General features: G+C 36.1%; 2 protein-coding genes and 1 long non-coding RNA gene across 3 annotated transcripts; 1 reads left to right on the top strand and 2 right to left on the bottom strand.

Annotated features, from left to right (window-relative positions):
• Positions 1-822: 822 nt before the first annotated feature.
• Positions 823-1,819, bottom strand: LOC110896359. Its single transcript, XM_022143759.1, has 2 exons — positions 1,577-1,819; positions 823-1,434 (listed from the first exon to the last, which is right to left on the bottom strand). Exons 1-2 carry the CDS (start codon positions 1,817-1,819, stop codon positions 823-825), a joined length of 855 nt encoding a protein of 284 aa, XP_021999451.1.
• Positions 1,820-2,188: 369 nt separating this feature from the next.
• On the bottom strand, positions 2,189-3,094 carry LOC110896373. Its single transcript, XM_022143764.1, has one exon. It carries the CDS (start codon positions 3,092-3,094, stop codon positions 2,189-2,191), a length of 906 nt encoding a protein of 301 aa, XP_021999456.1.
• A 2,435-nt stretch (positions 3,095-5,529) lies between these two features.
• On the top strand, positions 5,530-9,790 carry LOC110906070. The gene is made up of 3 exons (XR_004893741.1): positions 5,530-5,909; positions 8,524-9,276; positions 9,445-9,790. It is a non-coding gene; the product is annotated as an uncharacterized LOC110906070 (long non-coding RNA).
• Positions 9,791-21,377: the final 11,587 nt, after the last annotated feature.

Here is a 21,377-nt window from a genome sequence, read left to right as displayed (position 1 = left end):
GCAACAACTTGTGTGCTTTTCACAAGTTATTTTTTTGTATCCATCTTGAAACATATATTCCTTTGGCAATGACCAATATTACTGTGAGTTGTGACCAAATCAATATACCTATCTATCATCTCCACATCACTCTTATGTCTCTTTCTATACGTGTGGTATGTCATTGTTTGATGTATCGATGAAAACCGGAAGACAAAGCATAATAATAAGGAAGGTGATCTACATATAACGCACTTAGACTGTCTCCAATGCAACGACCTACATTTACTACATGCATCCTAATCATCACTGCCACATCAGTTTTTTACCCATCTTTCCCACATGCACTCTCTCTCCTCTATTTAACTCCAACACATCCTTCCCACATGCATCCTCTCTCTTCTACATCACCATTTCTTTTTCTATTTTTTTTTAAAAACATTTATTTTGTAATCTTAAAAAATATTTAATAAATAAATGTAAAAATATATTTAAATAAAAAAAGAAGTTAAAAATAAATAAAAATTAAACTTGCATTACATAAAAAAGAAATTACATTTTCCTAAAAAATAAAATACAAATACTCAAATCAATCTAGAACTTAATTTAAAAATGAAAACAAAACTTAATAAAAAACAAATCTACTCTTGATTAGCTTACTTAAGATTCCAGAGATGTTCCATTAAATCGTTGCATAGTGCGATGTGAGTATCTTTGCTTCGTAAGTATCTAAACCTCTGCAGATAGTGTGCAAACTCGGTGGGTGCACCTCCATAAACTCGGTGGGCGCACCTCCATTATAACTTGATGGCTCAAGCTCATCTTCTTCACGGGACCAATCAGTTATCGTATAGTTATCGTATGACCTTCATCTTCTACAATCATATTATGTAGAATGATACATGCATGCATTATATCACCTAACACTGGTATGCTTGTAGATCTTCCAGGGCCTCGTATCATTGCCCACCTTGCTTGGAGGACACCAAATGCTCTTTCAACATCCTTTCTACAAGACTCCTGTCGTCGCTTAAAGTATTGCGTTTTAAGATTATTGTTTGGAGGATAAACGAAACTCTTTACTAGTGTTGACCATTCTGGGTAAATGCCATCTGCAAGATAGTATCCTTGCGTGTACTCATTCCCATTCACAATAAAGTTGCACTGTGGTGCATTCCCTTCTAAGATTTGATTGAATACTAGTGATTGATTAAGAACATTGATATCATTGTTTGAACCTGCCATTCCAAAGAATACATGCCAAATCCAAAGGTCGTGTGATGCCACAGCCTCTAGCATAATGGTTGGATGGCCATGATCACCTTGAGTGTATTGTCCTTTCCAAGCCGTTGGGCAGTTTCTCCAACCCCAATGCATACAATCTATGCTTCCAAGCATTCCGACAAACCCATGTTTTTCAGAATGCAGTTGTAGCAATCGTTGAATGTGAAAGACCTTTTACACCAAGAGCATCGTATCTATGTGTGAAATACTTAAAATGTTGACAACTACCTGGTTTGGAGATTTCTTCAACAATGCACATAAAAATACGCATGCTCATTTGGAACCTTCGTCTAAAGAAGCTTTCATTGTATACCGGCTCTGGAGCAAAGTAATCATTCCACAAACGGGCATCTCCATCCTTTCGGCCTCTGTTTATGTATTTCTGTTTGCCCTTCTGTCTAAAAGAACTTCCCTCTTGTGAATCAGCCTCATCTTGAACATCAAGCTCAAACAGCTGCATTGCTAATTCTTCAACATCATCGGAAATGAGATGTTGAAAGTTTCGAGTCAACATCATCAGGATGTTTTGTGGGACTTGTTCATCATCTGAACTCATTTTGAATTGTAGAGAGAAGTGTTTGAGGGAAAAGGAATGTGTGTGTGAAAATGGTTGGTCTAGATAGGTATATATAATGATGGGGAACAACTGGCCGTTAGGAATTTAATTTTTTTTAATTAAACTAGCCGTTGGGAATTTGCATTTTTTTTAATTAAACTAGCCGTTGGGAATTTGAGTTTTTTTTAATTAAACTAGCCGTTGGGAATCTATTTTTTTTTTAATTAAACTAGCCGTTGGGAATTTGAATTTTTTTTAATAAAAATAGCCGTTAAATATAAAAAACATATCAACTAAAAATTAAACTTACATTGCATAAAAAGAAATTACATTTTCCTATAAATTAAAATACATGGATTAAGCTAGTCGTTAAATACGATTGTAGCCGTATTTCTCGCTGATTTCAGCGCACATTGCCTCGTGTTCGGCTCGTTGATCTGGATTCATGTTAGTCGTGTCAAGTAAGAGCATTTTTTTCTGCTTCATCTCGAGCTTCTTTTGCTCAATTTCGTATAATTTATCGATTCTATGCTCGAATTTGTTGATCGCTTCACTCTTAACACGATTGGCCAAGGATATCTCATCAATAAGCTTTAGCTTCCTCATGTCGTATACAGACGACTCTATTCCTGCTTTGCCTTTTAGCTTGGCTTTGGCCTTGTCCCTTCCAATTGGACGTGTTGGGGCAACCTGCTCAACTTGAACTTCAAAGTCTTCATTATCAACATCTTCAAGTGATATTGTGAATTCAGAAGCCTGACCAATGTTGGCATCAGAAGCAGAACTCGTATACCCTCCCGAGCTGTTAGTTTTTATTCTTTTAGGGGGTTGAAAGCCATGAACATGCATAGCAGAGTTGTACTTACCATGCTCTTTAACAACATTGCATACATGTTCGTATGTGAAAGCAGCAGAAGTCTTGTTAGATGGATCGTTGATATACAATTGTCTAGCCTCTTGGATGTACTGGTCATCTGACCAACCGCTTCTATAACGAGACTTGACTTGTAAATACAACTCATTAAATCTATTCACCTTAGATTTAAGCATATGCCAATGACTTCGTAGATTGTGAGCATCTCGTTGAATTACAGGTTCACTTTCATTGTAGTATTTTTCAATCTTACCCCAATAGGCATCCCCATTTTGGTTGTTGCCAGTGATTGGATTCTCAGAAGTTGAAATCAGACCTTGGGCAAGCAAAACCTCATCACTTTGAGGCCACTTTTGGTGACTCGTCTTTGTTGGTTGCTCGTCATTCTTCTCAGTTACCATCTTGCTTGGCTTCTTCTTCTTCTTTTTTTTCGGCTTTACTTTTGATGGTGATTCATTCCACTAGATCTTCTTGAGTTTGTTGAAACTGAGGTTCTTGCATTTGGGAGGATTTTTTAAGTTGTTGCCATTGAAGAAATTGTTGAAATTGTTGAGGATCAAAAACCGGTTGTTGAAACTGTGCCATGACAGGAAATTGTCCAAATTGGGGGAATGAAGGTCCTTGTTGAAACTGGGGATATGAATGCGCTTGTGAAAACTGAGAAAAGTTTTGTGTTTGTGACAAAAGAGGGAATGGTGGCTGTTTTTGTGGGTTTTGCAGATCATCATCATCGTTTAACAAACCAGTGAAAGAAAATTGACGTCTTGGGTCCATTTTTAGAGTGTGCTGAAAAAATTTGAGAGTTTGTAAGATTTTGGGGTGAAAGATGAGTTAGTTTTAATGGGTATTTATAGAGGGAAAAAACTAGCCGTTTTTTTAAAACTAGCGTTAAGACCCGCGCGCGTTGCGGCGCGAATTCTTCGCAAACATCGAATGGATTAGTCCAAACGTTATGTGATGCGTTAAGCATATGAAAACACGCATTTTGACGTATTTGATTAAACTCAATGTAACCTATATAAACATTACGATTGGATCAAAACATAAAGTAAATCAAATTATAGAGTAAAATCATAACGTATTATATGTGACCCGAGTCATACATAGAAAACGTAACGGGTATAACGCAAAAGTTGATAGGTATAATGAAAAGAGATTAATTAGAGCTTTTAAAAAAAGAAAAAAGAAACCACAATTTGACTCCACTTGGATCCAACAAAATTTACAAAACATTCATAAAATAATCATGAAAACATATTATATTTGATCCGACTCGTTTTGGCGTGCTCGTTGTAGATTTTCTTGAGGTTTTTTAAGATATAAAATTACTTGGATCCAAACAAAATTTACAAAACATTCATAAAATAATCACGAAAACATTCTAAAAGCCTTTAAATTTTAGGACCCGCGCGTTACGACGAACTTGTCAAACGGAGAAAAATAGACGCACTGCGATTGACATGTCAAACGGGAAAAAACGTTGAACCCCACACGCACGCTGCGACATGTTGACTCGCAAAATATAAAAAGAAACGTAAAACGAAAAACTTGCGAAAGATGAAAAATATGGGGGATCGAAGTTGAAAATATAAAAGTGTTGGGGTTAAATTGTAAAAGATGAAAAACTTTGGGTTAAAAGTAAAAAAGTAAAAGGGGTTAAAATGTAAAACATAAAACCTTTTGGGTTAAAAGTGAAAAATGCAACTTTTTTTTTTTGAAAAACCCCTATGCATATATTACAACAATATAAAGCAACAACTTGTTGCAAATTTATAATATGGAAATATAGCTGTTGAAAAAAAACACATTTTTTTTAAAAATAGCCGTTAGGCCTTTTTTATTGAAAATTAGTTTTTAAAATAATAGACCCACCTTCTCTTCTGCACTTTAGTGCACTTCCCTACATACAAACCTCTTACTTTGTTGCCCACCCCAATGCATCCTTCACAAATGTACATGCCGCATCATTAAATGCAACCCCCAAATTGAAGCGTTGGGCGTCTTAGTAATACGTAAAAGGTAAATGTTTTTTTTTTTTTTTTACATTTATACCTTTAATACATAAATGAGAAAAAATAAGAGATAAATTGTGTTTAGTTAAAGTGTGTTGTATAAAAATCACCGCTTTTGGTTTTTTTTTTTGAACAGCACTTTTGATGGTATTTTACTGCAAGAAACTGACACCTTTAGCGGCGACAGCCGTCGCCACTATTGGTGTCGCCGCTAAAAGTGATGATTTCTTGTAGTGTAATTTGTTTGTCTCGTCACGAATTCTGAGACGTTGTTTGTATTTGTATTGACACATTTTTTTCCGCTTCATTATTGTTATAACAAAACAAAAATCATAATAAAATCTCATTTGTTTGGTCAAATAAAGGTTAGTAGGGCAACATTGGTGAAAGAGAGGTTACTAGTGACGACATACATACCACAGAAGTAGGCCAACTTCATTTTCAATCCACTAAAGCATTTCAGTGTACCTCTCCTCTCCATATCACAACTTTAAATGCACATAGCCTCCTTTTAACCATAGCCCTAAATTACCATTTCTCCACATCTTTTATTTATGCATTTAATTTAAATTTTCAAAACCGTCCCTCAGTTTTAGGTATATTTGTTCGTTTTATCTAAAATGATTTTTTATCATATTACCTGTAACTTTTAAAATTTTTTTGCCATTTTCATCAAAATCAATAAAAGCGTTTAAATTTAAAGTTAACTTAGGGCATTTTAGACATTTAACCCATTTTTAGTTTTTTTAGTTTTATTTTTATATTTCCTTTTACCTTTAAATAAAAGCAAAAAAAATTATAAATCATTAACCTCATCAACCCCCCCCCCTCTCTCTCTCTCTCTAAAGTCAAACCTCTACATCTCTCCAATCTCTCTCTAATCCCACCCACCCAGATCCGGTGATCCAAAACATAATCCAAATCCTAGGTGGACGCATACGATTGGCCTCCCTGATTGGACGACCAAGATGGGTGGTAAAGAAGATGGTAGTGCTGATTGGGTTGTCGAATAACAAAGGATGATGAATGGTGGTGGTATCACGGTGATAAGGATGATGATGGGCCGAGATGGTGTATCTGATGACAGTGGAGCCAGAGGTGGTTAACGATGTTGATGATGTTGATTGTGGTTGACGAAAGGTGCTAGTGGTGATGATTGGAATTGTACCAGTGATCTCAGTCAACTCAGATTCCGGCGACAAAGGTAAAATCCGATTTATTAAGGTCTGTTCTCTATGGTAGTAATGGGGTGGTGACAAAATGGTAGAGGTGGGGTATGTCATGGTGGTGCTGAAGGTGGTGATTGTGTGGTGATTGTGTGTGTGCATTAACAGCTTGTATCAAGCTTTAATGTGTTGTACGTTAGCTAAAAGACAAAAGTCCTTCTAATCTTAACAGAAAAATAAATAATGTTAGTGATTTAAATAAAAATGAAAAAAATTATTAAAAGTGAAGGGTAACTTTTCAAAAAAAAAAATAGTTTTTGGATGAAACTAAAAAAGAATTTACTCTTTATTTTTTGTTTGACTATATAATCACTGGCTAATTTAGTAAATAACCAATTATATATGGATGTATGTAATTCAAATTTCTATTTCAATAAATGAAAACCAAACGTTGTCTGGTCTTGATAAAAATGAGATTAGACATATAATATATATATATATATATATATATATATATATATATATATAGGTGAAGTATAGGGAGAAATTTCCTAGAGTTTAAAAAACTCAAGACCTTGTGTAACATTTCTATTTCTTTCTAAAAAACAGGGAATGTAACATACATATATTTAAACATTTTTATAAAAAATGTAAAAAGTATCGACTAGTCTTTTTTTAAATGTTCAAAATCTGTATGTTACATTTTTTGGACATATATATTATGTAACATGAAATTTTTAACATTTAAAATAACTACTTGCCACTTTTTTTGTTTATTTACAATAATATTCAAATATATGTATGTTACATTTCCTTTTTTTAGAAAAAAAAAATATTGCATAGGACTTTGACAGGGGTTTCTTGAGTTTTTTCAACTCAAGTGAGTTTTCATTGTATCCTTCCCCTATATATATATAGGGGATAGATAATGAAAAAACTAGTTTAAATGAGAAAAATAAAAAAAAAAACTAACTAAAAAAAGCCTAAAATCATACCATTTTTTTTTTTGAATTTTTTTTAAATTCGCTATATTTAATATATAAAAAAAAACTTGTTTTCAAAAAAAAAAAAAAAGTTGTACTGCACATGTGCAATAATACGAAAAAGCCTAAACCACCTAACTCACCCCCCACCGACACCCCCAAAAACCTAACCCCCCCCACCCACCCCCAAAAACCTAAATTCACCCTCCCACCAAAAGCCTAACCCTCCCCCCCCCCCCCCCCAAAAAAAAAAAAAAAAAAAAAAAAAAAAAACTAAACCATAAACATAAACCCCCAAAACCCAAAACCCAAAACCCTAAACCCCCCACCCGCACCCCTAAAAAAACCTACTTTTTTTATTCATTAAAAGTAGCGAATGTTTTTTAAAAATTGTAAAAAAAAATGCCATTTTTTTTTGCTTTTTTAGTTTTCTCATTTATATGTAGTTTTCTCATGATCCTCCCCCTATATATATGTATATATGTGTGTGTGTGTGTGTGTGTGTGTGTGTGTGTGTGTGTGTGTGTGTGTGTGTAGTGGGAGTTCACTACAAAGCCTAAGTTTCCTACAAAATGTAAGAAGCAATAAGGAGGTGACATGTGGTATGGAGGTAACCAATGACTCTGATAACAATCTGTCACACCCTCAAATTCCACATATTATGGAAACTGTATTTCTCCATGATTTTTTAAATTGTGGTTACGAATTCTCTATACACGTAAATATCAATCAATATTACATACGTTTTACACAATCTTCATCAAGTTCTTCATCGCAAATCATTTTTACGTGAGGAAAAGTGATGGCTTCAAACGCAATTGTTGATTGCGGAGATGGTACATACAGTTCTTTCTGTGTTTATTATTATCAGTTGTGTGTATCGATCCTTAATTTTTTGCTGGAAATCACCAGCATGTTCTTGATGATGTGTTTTACCGGTCAGGATGTTAAAAGCAATTTGTTATGGATCCCGTATAAATGATGTTTGTATAGTATAACTTATTATTATTTTTAGATGTTGTTTGTTGTGTTACAACTTTTCATTTTGGTTTTTAGTTTAACGTTTACTAGTTGTCATCTTTTATTATGTAGGTGTTACAATTCTGTGTTGGGATGTGTTTTAGAAAGTTCAGGATAGTTATCATGATCAGTATGATCAGCTATCATGATCAACATGGAGTATAGTAACTGAATCTAGGTATCATGTGTGTTTTAGTATGTCTTTTTTTATTAATTTTTGCATGTTGAACAATGTGTTTTTGTTGTGTGGTTATTACGATGTGTTTTAAGCTCATTATTTTAAGATAATACAATGGGTTGAAATGTTGGTGAACATGTTTGTGTTTTAATATCTTTTTGCATGAGATTAGTTGTGTTTAAGTGTTTAAAAAACAACTTTGTGATTTATGTCAGTTTATGTTTTATTTTTTAGATCAAAGCTCATTGTTTTATGTTAATACAATGGGTTGTAATGTTGTGGAATATGTTTGTGTTTTATTATCTTTTTGCATGAGATCAGTTGTGTTTAAGTGTTTAAAAACAGCTTTGTATTTTATGTCAGTTTATGTTTTATTTTTTTTAGCTCCACTGTGTTTTATGCTTCACTATTTTTTATAGATTAGTTTTTTGTGTGTGTAATGATGTGTATGTATTTTTGTCGTGTTTGTAGATGTTCCCAATTACCAACCACGGGGCGTGGAACACGTTTCTCCCAATTCGGAACAAAGACATATATTCTAACATCATCATCTTTGCTGACTCCAGCAGAGGCCATGTTATTTGACACAGTTGACATTGTGTATAACTTTTACAAAACTTATGCAGATGCTGGAGGTTGGACAGTTAGGAAGGGTACATAACATGAAAATCGTGGTATTATAATAAGTAAGTATTTTGTGTGTTCAAAAGAGGGCCATAAAGTGTTTCGACCGGTGGATACTTTAGCCGAAGAGCCTTCTAAAAGGTGGGTACGTAGAGTACCCTCCAAAAGGACTGGATGCCAAGCGATGATCAGAATAAAGCTGAATGATGCTAAGAAGTATAAGCTATATCATTTCACAGAGGCGCACAACCATGATTTCGAGCATGAAGAAGATTTAAAATTACTCAAGTAAAACCGAGGGGTTAATTGTGCGCACGAAGATATGATAAATAAGATGTCAAAGCTCAACATTGGTCCTGTTCGGACATTTAATATTATGAAGGAGGTGTGTGGCGGGTTCGATAAAGTTGGTGCGACCAAAGTTGATTTCAAAAATTAAAAAAAAACATTTAATTTGTTCATTGGAGAGTTTGATGCTGAAATGTTTGTCAAGCGACTAACCACGAAAAAAGAGTTTTTACCGAATTTTTCTTGCGAATATCAAACGACGGACAAAGGTGTGTTGAAGTGTATTTTCTAGGCTGAAGATGACATGAAGAGGTATTTTTATATGTTTGGAGACATTTTATCCTTTGATGCTACATACAAGCGGAATAAGTAACGACGTGATTCATACTTCTAGATGCATTGTGTTTTATCACTTTAGTGTTATAAATCTATCTGAATTTTTGTGCTATGTTTTTTATTGTACCATGTTTTTATTTGAAGGTATAACATGACGTTTGTCCCTTTTACTGGTATTGATAATCACAATAGGAACGTGACACTTGGTGCTGCCATTCTTGGTTCTGAAACGATGCAGACGTATAGTTGGTTACTTAAGGTGTTTAAGGACGCATATGGATACGTACCCCACGTAATCGTCAATAATAAGACTCTACGATGAAAAGGGCTATTGTGGATGTTTGGCCTGAGTCGAGGCATCGGTTATGTATGTGGCACATAATGGATAAACTTACTACAAAGGTCTGGTGTTTTTGTCTTTTTCTGTGAGTTTTTTTAGATGTTTTTTTTGTGTTATTTAATTTTTTTTACCCTACATGGAATTTGTTGCATAGGTCGGGGCTACCCTATGTTCAAATACTGATTTTAGGAAAAGATTGTCTCTAGTTGTTTAGACTGATTCTTTATTGCCTGAAGCGTTTGAGACTGAATGGGCAACTATCTTAAATGATTTTAGCTTAACTGACCATGAATGGTTGACATATATATACGGGCTTCGCGAATCATGGATTCCAGCTTATTATCATGAAGAAGAAATGTCCGGTCTTATGTGGACCTCATCTAGATCCAAAAGCGAGAATCACTTCTTTGGCAAGATCAGCAATCCAAAGTGCACTTTGGTTGAATTTCTGTCACACCCTGTCTTTTGCGGAAGCGTGATTATGTGTGACTTGCTTAATATCATTACATTCAATCATAACAACCACTATATGATAAAACCAAAGACGTTCATCCACTAAATAAGTTTTAAAAACATAATAACAACATTGTTTTAAAACATAGAATTCAAATTCGAGTATAAACCATGCAACTTGTTTAAGAGTTCACAAAGACTCGACAAAAGACATTAAATAAAACCAGGATTTGGGAGACGTGTCTCGTCCAGGATAAGACACACTGACCAAACCCTAAGATCATGGATGACATCTTTTATTCTTAAACCACACTTGGAACTTTCGAACGCCCGCCAGTTCCACAACTAATTTCCTGAAATACATGTAGTTTGAAAACATCAACAAAAGTTGAGCGAGTTCATGTGTTTGTTTGTGTGTATGAATAACCTTTGTAATCATTGAAAGTATGTATGTAAGTTTGTAAGCTCCTGGTATGAAAGCAACAAGGAAAACAGATCACCAATGGTTTGCAAGGCCATTGATATGTGTAAAGTGATGCAGGAAAACTCAAACCTAGCAAATTTGTCTTCGGGAATAAGACATAGTCACCTCATGGGCCACCCTGGTCCACATGGGTGTGGGATCGCTACACCCAAATAAATCTATCACTTATGTCCCTCGGCCCTACAACGAGGATTAATGGCCTTAAGTGTTATACCCACCACTCACATGATTAAGCAGTACCCTTCCTTAGCTAACCATACCAAATCAAAATGTTTGTAAACAGTTGTAACATGTATTTCACCCCCGAAGTTATAAAACCAAAAACAGTTAGAGAAAAAGTGGGTCATGAACTCACAGTCTTGCGTCTTCAACCTCCGTAACTCAAGCTTCTTCAGATAAATGATCTATTAGACGAGCGGGTCGTGCCTTGACTTAGTATTAATGTCTTTGAGTTACGTTTCTTCATATCTTCGATATTATTCCAAGTTATATAATTATTTGTTAAAATAATTAATATTTTAACTTAAATTATATTTATTAAATTTTGGAATAATTGTTAAAACAATATATATTAACTTAATACTTCCCAAGTATTTATACTTGTATATCCTTCCCAAGGATGGGTGTATTTGTATTCGTATTCTTATACTTGTATATTTTTACCGTGTATTGGGGTCGTATTCCGGTGTGTATTTATACGTACGAGAATACGTATTTTTATTGTATTCATTAAGTATCCATATACTTAATTTCGTATTAATTTTCCAAAATAATATCCTTAATAAAAGTCCACCAATGTATATTTCCAAAATATATATTGTAATAAATATTATTTAGAAAAATTATTTATAATTTTTCTTTTGGCAAAAGTATTTGTATTTTCTCATAAGTTTCAAAAATAATATATTTTCATGTCTAACTTGGAAAATATATATAAACTCATTTTTCTCCAAAAATGATATATTTCATATTTATTTGAGAAAATATATCTTTCACCCCAAAAATATTATATTTCATGTTTGTGTAAGAAAATATATATTTCTTAAAAATAATATATCTTCTAAAAATTTCAAGAAAAATATATATTCATACTTGCAAAAAATAATATATTTTTCCCTTATCAAAATATGATATATTCTTGTAGTAATTGTAAAAATCATATTTTCATTTCCTTGGTGTCCAAAATATTATTTATCAAAATATATTTTGTGAATAAATTTTCCGGAATATTTTGTAAGTCTTATTCCATAGTTCGGTTTCACCAATATTTTGTGTAGAATGTGTATATTTATTCCTTGGAATTTTGGTAATATTTTAGATTGTAATTCTTGGTATTTTGATGTGTTATATTATTTCATGTCCTAAAATAGTATAACTAATACACAAAATATACAAATAATCACACACATGGTGTCATCTAAATATATATCATATTTAGTCACTTTTATTTATAAAAACCAACCTCCAATAATTATAATTTTGTAACAAAAATTATGGCAAAGTTTATGTGAGAATTCATGGTTTAATATACACTTGTAAATATTTGTTTGGAAATATTTTTCTAAGTGTTTAATTTTTAGAAAAATTTTGCCATAGTTTCCCCTAAAAATGGAGGTTTCCATGCTTTCAAGCATATCATTTTCTTTTGTAAAATCAACACAATCAATCCACAATCAACAATAAACAACCTTTACTTACCAATTTTGCCAAAAACAAGTAATAATTACTACTTCATGAACTTGAATATTTGTAAAAATTTGTAGTAACTTACTAGCGTTATTAGTAAGCCTTGTTATGCTTTAAAGTGTGAGTGATTCTTTAAAAACTTCATTTTTAAAGGATATGGATCTTTACAACTTATGATCACAACTTCTAAAAATGTTTCTTTATGAAATTTTCTTGTTACACAAGTGTTTCTACACTTGTTTATCCACCAAAAATAAGGTTTGTTTATGTAAGAACCAAGATTTAGTAAAACTTATATTTTTAACTTGGTTTCTTTAGAAATCATCCATGAAATTTTTAGATCTACATGATTAATAACTTACTTTGATCATTTCTTAACAAGAAACAACTTTATTCTTTCAAGTTCATGATCTTTGTGTGGGTGATCCATTAATCTTCTAACATGTTCATCCTCTCATCTTGCTAGATTATGTTTTTAATCATGATCTAGCAAGATCATATGATGATCAACATCATTTTCACAAACAATCAACAATCATCAAGCATAACAACTCATATTCATCAAGATTTCTTCATATTTTAAGCTTATGTTCAAGTTTACTTCTTGTGATTCTTAGTGTTCTTCAAGATTATGATTATGATTCTTCTTTTAACCACTTAAAATGGAAGTAAAATAGCAAGATCAAGGTTCTTACCACTAGCACAAGGCTAGGGATGATCAAGTGAAGAAAACAAGTGGATAAAAGCAAATGAAAGAGGTTCTTGATCTTCCGAAAGCTCATAGCTCCTTTATGTGACATCTAACACCTTGGTATATGCTTGAAATGGAAGTAGGATGGATGAATGAAGGTGAGTGTGTGTGTGTTGAGATCGGCCGAGAGCACCAAGGGGAGAAGGAGAATGAGTGTGTGTTCTAATGTGTGAAGTTATGAGCTCATGTTCACAATGTGCCTTGTTATAATCCATGTTAGGAGTTTATATCATGGTTCTTGTGTTTAGGAAAGCATAAACATAATCTAATATAAAATTGAAACAAATCAAAGTGTGGGACCCTTGTTGGGGCCGTCCCATAGGTGGGGGGGGGGGGTAGTAGGCTAGGCTTGTAACTAAGTTAGTTTGTTAGGTTAAAATCCAAGTATAAGTTAAGTGTTTTAGTTACTAGATATTTTTATGAGGTGTTATGATGTTCGGGGATCATAACTAGCTTGGTAATGTTAAAACAGTGCTTCTAGTGAAAATTTGGTGTTTCGAGTAGTGTCCGGTTGTTCGCTTGGTTACCGGTTTGTTAAGGTGCTAAACTATGCAGTTTAGTGTGCTTTATGTATCCTTTTGTGACACTTTTGATTCCCGACACTTAGGAAAGCATTCAGGACCATTTAACCATATTTCTGCATAATATTAGGTTGTTTAAATGCTGAAAATTGCTGATTTTTGCTGAATTCGGCATTTTATGTGCGTTTTAGGCACTTTCCGGCACTTAAACTATCTCTAGGAAGGCAGTTTTGTGATCCTTACTTTCCTACACACTATACTAGTGTCATACTTGGTTTCTGGCCCATTCTGTGTCTCAACACACTGTCTGCCTATATGCTGAGTTCTGTCAGCATTTTCCTGATTTACCTGATAACTGTGCTAACTTTGTTTCGTGCATCATTTGAGTCCAATAAGCTTTTATGCAACAATGGTATGACATTAAGCAATATATGATGCACATTATGTATATGGAAATAATCAGTGAGCAGTTAATTGTAATTCAACACAGTCATTAAGCACTAATCATGGTTTAATAATTGTACGGATACCTGAATTTTTGACAGTTGTCACAATTTCTTAGCCACTTCGATGCAGATATCGAAGCCCAAAGACACGAGCATCAAAAAAACGATCACGACACTTGGTATACTAAGCCTGACCCGTGGAGTGATTTTGTTCTTGGGAGGCAAGCAGCTCAGATATGTTGGTGCACAATGTCTAAAGCCTGCGTCTTTGTAATGCTAGAATCATGTATAGGGTCTAGATAGGTCTTTTGTATAAGTCCAGGGGGTTAAAATGTAATTTTATGAAGTTTATGTTGTAGGTTCGCTTATGTGACATGTGTCCACAAAAGCGAACCAGCCAAGTTGTCTGGTCCGCTCTTATGGACTTGTCACATAAGCAGACCGGCTGGCCTATATATACCCCTGGTACTGATTTCACTTGTAACCTTGTCTGAGATCCCACGTCGAACTGCTGTCCGTACGGCAAGCGTTTTTCAAGTGAAGAAAAGTATTTTAAGTGTGAATTCTCTGTTTCTACTCCATTCTTTTGCTATTTTCTTTGTATCATGCTGAAAATGTGTTTCCGCCACGTTTTCAGTAAGCACTAGCTCTGATTGACTCATTCGAGAGGTCAAAACTGATCCTACAATTGGTATCAGAGCCAGTTGCGAGTTAGTTGCTAGATACAAAGCTTTTTACACGGACTTTTGAAGATTTGGACTGTTTAAACGGTGAAAATGGACTGAAATTTGGACATAAGGTGTGAAATACACTAATAACAAACCCTTGAAAGAATCAGAACAAAATACGGCCTAAAAGTGATCAAAAACCCTTCGTGAAGTAGGTCCGCGTATTCATCAAGTTAGTGGTTCGCTTTTCTGGTCCGCTCCAAAGTGCACTTTAAGTCGGTTCGCTCATAATTTTCTTTCTGGTCCGCTCGAAATGTCTGGTTTGGTTGCTGGTTCGCTCATCTGGTCTGCTTGAAGAGCAGGTTTTCAGGTTCGCTCCTAGGGAATTATACCGGTCCGCTCGAAAGACAGTTACCTGGTTCGCTCATTGGGCAGTTTCAAGGTCCGCTCAAAGTACATTCTGGTCCGCTCTTAGTGTTGTTTCTGGTCCGCTCCAAGGATCATTGGTGGTTCGCTCGAAGTGCAACATTCTGGTCCGCTCCAGTGTACTTTCTGGTTCGCTCAAAGGTTCATTTGTGGTTCGCTCCAAGGTCACTGTGGTTCGCTTATTCAGCCAGTGTAGTTTCGCTTATTCAGACTGTGTGAAAATTTCTTCGGTGTGACTGAAAATGGAAAGCCAAGATTTTTATAACATGTTTGCGGGTAGTGGTGGAGTTACTCAGAGTCCTGCTAGCATCATGCAGAATGTAAATCTGGAAAACGAGCTTGGAACAATGCAGAAACCTCCGAAACTGATGAGTTTGGATGAATATTCAGGGTGGTCCGGGAGGTTCAAAAATTGGGTGCAGGCCAACCATCTAGAGTGCTGGATAAAAATCGAACGGAAGTATGTTCCTCCGGTAGACGGGTTGAATATGTTGAAGACCATCGCAAGTCTTACAGATGCAGAGCAGATTGAATGAGCAGAAAAGAAGATGGTTAGCATTCTGCAGCAAGCGATAAAAGAGGATATTCTAGTTCTGCTACAGCACGATGATAGTGCACAGTCGATATGGCAAGCTTTGGAACAGAAATTCAAAGGCAGTGTGTCGATGATCAAGAGTAAGAAAGCACTGATAAAGAAAGAATTTGATATATTCACGGGAATTAAAGGTGAATCGACAAAGCAGCTTATCGAGAGGTATTGTCATCTGGTGGTAGAGATGAGAAGGTTGAAAATCGAAAAGACGAATGAGGAGTGGATAGACAAGTTATGGGATGCGCTTCCCTATGAGGAATGGGGAACTTATTTGATGATGTTGAAAAATAGTTCAGATTTCGTGAACTATAGTTTGAGTGTGTTTATAGAGAAGATCGAGGCTCATGAGTTGGAATTGGTAAAGATCAAAAAGATGAACTCGGCGAATATGCCACAAGATGTGTCTTTGTATTATAAGAATAGTCCAGCAACATCGAATATTCAGAGTCCGAAGATTCAAACCGGGTTTAGTGCAGACAACACATCTACTGCTGCTTCAAATGCCTATCAGTCAAATCAGTCGACTCCATTTGCCAACTTCGAGCCAAATGTCAAAGTCTCAGAGCAGAATTCTCCTCAAAGTTCTACAGGTTCAAATCAACAGACGTTTGTGTCCGGTGTTCAATGTAACATAGCAGTCAACATCAAGAATGGGAATGAGATCACCGAGAATGCAGCCAAGCAGCACATTGCTTTACTGGCATCAGTTCTGGAAGCTTATGAAGGTTTGGTAGCTGGAAGGATTGGTAATCCCGATATGACTAAAGAGGATTACGATCAGATCGATCCGGAAGAACTGGAACTGATAGATATAAAGTGGTGCATGGCGAGTCTGGTACGAAGAGCTCAACGCTTTATGGAGATCACTGGTAGAAGCAGTTTGTCAGGCCCTGATCAGAAATTAGGGTTCGATAAGTCAAAGGTTACCTGTTTTAAGTGCAAGAACGAGGTCATTTCAAGCGCGAATGTCCCAATCGTGAAGTGCAGAATCATCAGAACCCGTTTACAAACGATTATTACAGACAAGCTATATATCATCGACCAAATCAACAATCTGTTGTTCAGAGGCCTCAGATTGAGAATAAACCAGAGAAGGCTCTTATCGTAAACCAAGATGATGAGAAGGTTGCGTCTGGGTTTAGTTGGGACAAGTATATTCCAGGAAAGGATGATCAAGCAATGATGGCTGAGGTAGTTGAGATTACCGAGACAGTTGCAGAGTCGAAGGTTATCGATGAGGTGGTTACTGAGAATGTCGGTGAAGTAGTTTCTGAAAGTGTTATTGAGTCTGGTTCTGAGGTGGTTGAGGAAGTAGTTACTAAGATGGTAGATGAAGTTTCTGAGGTGGTGGTTGAAGAAGTTGTTGAGGTTGTTGATCAAGTGATTCCGGAGGTTGTTGAAAAGGTTTCTACAGATAGTTCTACAAAAGCTGAGGAATCTGTGACAGAAGTTCTCAATTTTCAATCACGACAGGAGGAATTTGTCTATACTATGAAATCAATTCTACCTCCTAACGTTTTTGATTCTTTTGCAGATTATTTTGAAGAGCCAAGAACTGGTACGTGTCCGAGATTTGAAGCAGAGAAAGAAGCAGTAGAGGAGGTGATCGACGTTTCCAAAGAAATGAATGGAGAGGCTCTAAAGGAAATTGCAGACAAAGCGTTGATGAGCAAGTTGAAAGAGGTAGACACAGATTTCCAGGAGTCAGTTGATAACATGTCAGTTCTAGGAGAGGAAATTGGAGTCCTAGAGGTCAAAGTTGTCAAATCGTCTGAGTCAGAGTCAATTCAAGTCGGTAAAGTTGTCTGTGAGGATAAGAATGTTGATGAAAATGTTTCAATCCCCGAAACACCATGTCAAAGTTGTTCACAACCTTGCATGGAGTGTCTTGAAAAAGACACTAAGTATCAGGAATTGAAACAACATACTGATTTGGTGAAGTTTGATCTAGAACAGGTAAAAGAGGCATATGACACGTTATCTAGGTCAATCAAAATGATTCAAAAAGAGAGTCTTGAAAATGATAAAGCAACAAAGTTGGCTCAATCCACATTGTTTGATAAACAAAGAGAAGTTAATTTTCATCTTGACACGATCGCATCTTTAAGAAAAGAACTTGAGTTGGTTAAAATTGAAAATGACCGAATTGATCAAAAATTGATGAGTTACGTGGGCTCATCTTATGTGTTAGAACAAATTGTACCTCAACAGCCACACGCTTCACCAGCCTTCAACAGCGTTCCACCCCCAATGTGGAATCATTATACTCAGAAGTATCTAGATGGGGTGGAAGCTGCGTTAAACATCAAACTGAAAACAATTGAAAAAGAGTTACCTGATAATATTGACATCACTTTCACTGCATCTGACACTGATAACGAATCCCAGGTTATCAAAACTGTTATTGATCAGGTGTTGGATGATGAAAGTGAAAAATCTGAGAAGACTAATTCGGTGGAGTCTGTCAGTGAATCTGAGGAGGATGGGAATTTCTTAGATCGTTATTTATTGAAAACGGTTAAAAGTGCGAATGATGATCTGATCATGGTGGTTTACATTATGGTTGGAACTGACAAACTTTATTCTGACATTGAGTTTCCGCTTCAGAACGTAAAATTCGAGAATGTTGAGAAAGTTTTTAAGTTGGTTGAACTGAGTGTTAACGAAATCAAGAAAAATGATTTCTTTTCGAAACTGAAAAAATCAGTTGGTTCTTCACGTCCCACTAGTTCGGAAAAGATAGATGGGGTGGGTAAAAGCCAAAACAAGAAAAATCAGTTAAAGAAAAAAGGTATTGGTTTTGAGAAGAAAATGGCTAAGCAGGTAGTCAAGCCGAAAGATAGGATTGATGATGTGTTTGTCGCTGGTCCTAGTACTGAAAATGAAAAAGAATATATCTTTAGTCAAAAAGCTGTTGACGATTTCAATGCAGCACAAAAGCTGAAAGTGGAAACTGTTACTACCACTTTTGTAGAGTATGATAAACGTGTGTGCTATCGCTGCAATGAAATCGGACATATGGCTAAACAATGTCAGAAAGTTTTTAAGAAACCGGTTGTTGAAAAATCTGTTCAAAAACAAGTGGTTGAGAAATCAAAAGTTGAAAAACCTAAGGTTCAAAACAAGAGTATTTCAAATCAAATGGTTCAAAAATCTCGACCAAAGTCACCGGTTGTTGAAAAGGGTAAACAAGAAATGATTTCCCCGATCCGTATTCTTAAACGAGGTGAAACCTTGAAGTCGGAGGATAAGCCGAAGTCGATTTTCGAAATTGGCGAATCTTCTAAGTCTCACAAGACTTCAACGTTTTACCCCAAAGCAAAAATTTTTGAAAATCAATCGTGGATCGTGAAATCAAAACCGCCAGTTGAAATCAAGAAAATGGAAAATGTTTTGAAAAATGAGTCAAATCTTGTTAAAGATGCGGTTGTTGAGTTTCAGACTGAGCTTGATAAGTTTTTATCAGAATTTCCCACAATTAACAACAAAGTAAAACAAGATGTGAAAGAAAAAGAGGTTTCAAATGTCACATTTAACTTTCCTAAAACAAATGAAAAATGCAATGTAGTTTTTGGATCAGTGTCAGAAGTCAAGAAATCGTGGGCATCATTGTTTGAGTAATGTGTTTGTGTGTTGGTTGCAGGGGCTGCCCAAGTCTGTGCTTTCGAGGTGGATAATGGACAGTGGAGCATCACGCCACATGACTAGGTCATTAGCTCTCTTATATGATGTCAAAGCGATAAATGGAAGCTACATGGGGTTTGCCGGAAACCAAGGTGGCAGAATTGTCGGCCAGGGAAAGCTTACCAACGGCATAATATCTTTTGACAAAGTGAACTACATTGTAGAGTTGACAAACAACTTGTTGAGTATATCACAAATATGTGATAAGGATTTTAGCGTTCATTTTACAAAATCAGAGTGGTTGGTTTTAAAGCCAGTGTTTAAAGTCCCTGATGAGTTGGTGCTGTTGCGCGCTCCGAGGGTTAACGATCTTTACATTCTAGATATGAGCGCTGCAACGCCAACAACTCCTCAAAAACAATGTTTTGTTACAAAATCAAAAGCTACTGAAAAAGAAACTGTGATGTGGCACCGGAAAATGGGTCATATTCATGTACGAAAGATGAATTTTCTGGTGCACAATGATTTAGTTGAGGGTGTAAATGTTAAGAATTTTCATTTGTCTGATGATTGCATTGCTTGTAAAAAAGGTAAACAGGTTAGAAAGTCACATCCACAGAAGATGCTCAACACTATCGGGTTACCTCTTGAGAGATTGCACATGGATCTCTTCGGGCCTGTTAATGTCAAAAGCATCAGCGGGGATTCTTATTGTTTGGTGGTGACAGATGATTATTCGAGGTTTTCGTGGGTCGCATGTTTGGAAAGAAAGGATGAAACTTTCGAGACGTTGATGATTTTGTTTAAGAAGATGGAAACGTTGTACAAGCTGCCGATCAGAAGAATTCGGAGCGATAACGAAACGGAGTTCAAGAATAACAAAATGTACGAGTTCTGCAACGAGAAGGGGATACTACATGAATTCAGTGCGCCGTACACACCGCAGCAAAACGGTGTGGCTGAACGAAAGAACAGGACCCTGATCGAGACTACACGTACAATGTTGGCCGATTCCAAGCTTCCGATTTACTTCTGGAGTGAAGCAGTGTCAGCGGCATGCTATACCTTGAACCGAGTTCTCACCGTGAAGAAATACAAAAAGACGTGTTTTGAGCTGCTACATCGATACAAGCCAAATCTTGAGTTCCTAGAACCTTTTGGCTCTCCGTGTACTTTTATAGATGTTGATGGTAAATTCGGCGCAAAAGCTAATGAAGGGTTCTTTGTAGGTTACGCCAGCCCGCTAAAAAGGGTGTTTGTACCATGTCTGGGGAAGGTGATTCAGGTCCATCATGTGGATTGTCAGAAGCACACGCCATCACAACAACTTCCCGGACAAAGATTCCTGTTCGACTACGATAAGCTCTGGGAATCGTTTCATTTGCCGTCCGAGCCGAGTGATGAGGAACTTGCTCTTATGTACCTGTATCAGCAAAGTCAGTGGCAAGAGCCAGTATCTAGACCGCTAGATGTTCCTATGCCCACCGTGGGTACTCACGATGATGAAGCAGGACCGAGTGGAACCGTTCATATACCGCCAGAGGAACAAGAGGAACCAGCTCCATCATTTGACGTTTCTGACGACTCAGGGGAGGAACCCGCTCCTACCTTTGACGAGGAACCAAATGAGACATCAGAGGAGGCTGTTGATCAAATCGTTGATCTCGACATTTCAAATCTGGAATCGGAAGTTGTGGTGCCTGATACTGTGATGCCACGGACACTGTCTTACCACCCTTCAGAACAAATTATTGGCGATCTACAAAGTGGTGTCAAGACGAGACATCAGATAGACCGTGCTTTTACATGTTTTTATTCAGATCTTGATGATATGCAGAAAGAAGTCTCATTCAAATGTTTTATTTCGCAGATAGAGCCCAGGACCTACAAAGAAGCATTGACAGAAGACAGTTGGGTGAATGCTATGCAGGAGGAACTGCAACAGTTTGAGAAATTGGGCGTCTGGAGACTTGTTGATCTGCCAAAGAATCAGAAGTTGATAAAGACGAAATGGGTAATTAAATGTAAACGTGACCATAGAGGAGTCGTGGTGAGGAACAAAGCACGTCTAGTGGTCCAAGGCTTC

This window comes from Helianthus annuus, chromosome 5 (genome assembly GCF_002127325.2).
Source record: "Helianthus annuus cultivar XRQ/B chromosome 5, HanXRQr2.0-SUNRISE, whole genome shotgun sequence".
NCBI classification, from domain to species: Eukaryota; Viridiplantae; Streptophyta; class Magnoliopsida; order Asterales; family Asteraceae; genus Helianthus; species Helianthus annuus.
Note: the sequence above shows the minus strand (reverse complement) of the source record. Positions and strands in the feature narration are given on the sequence as shown.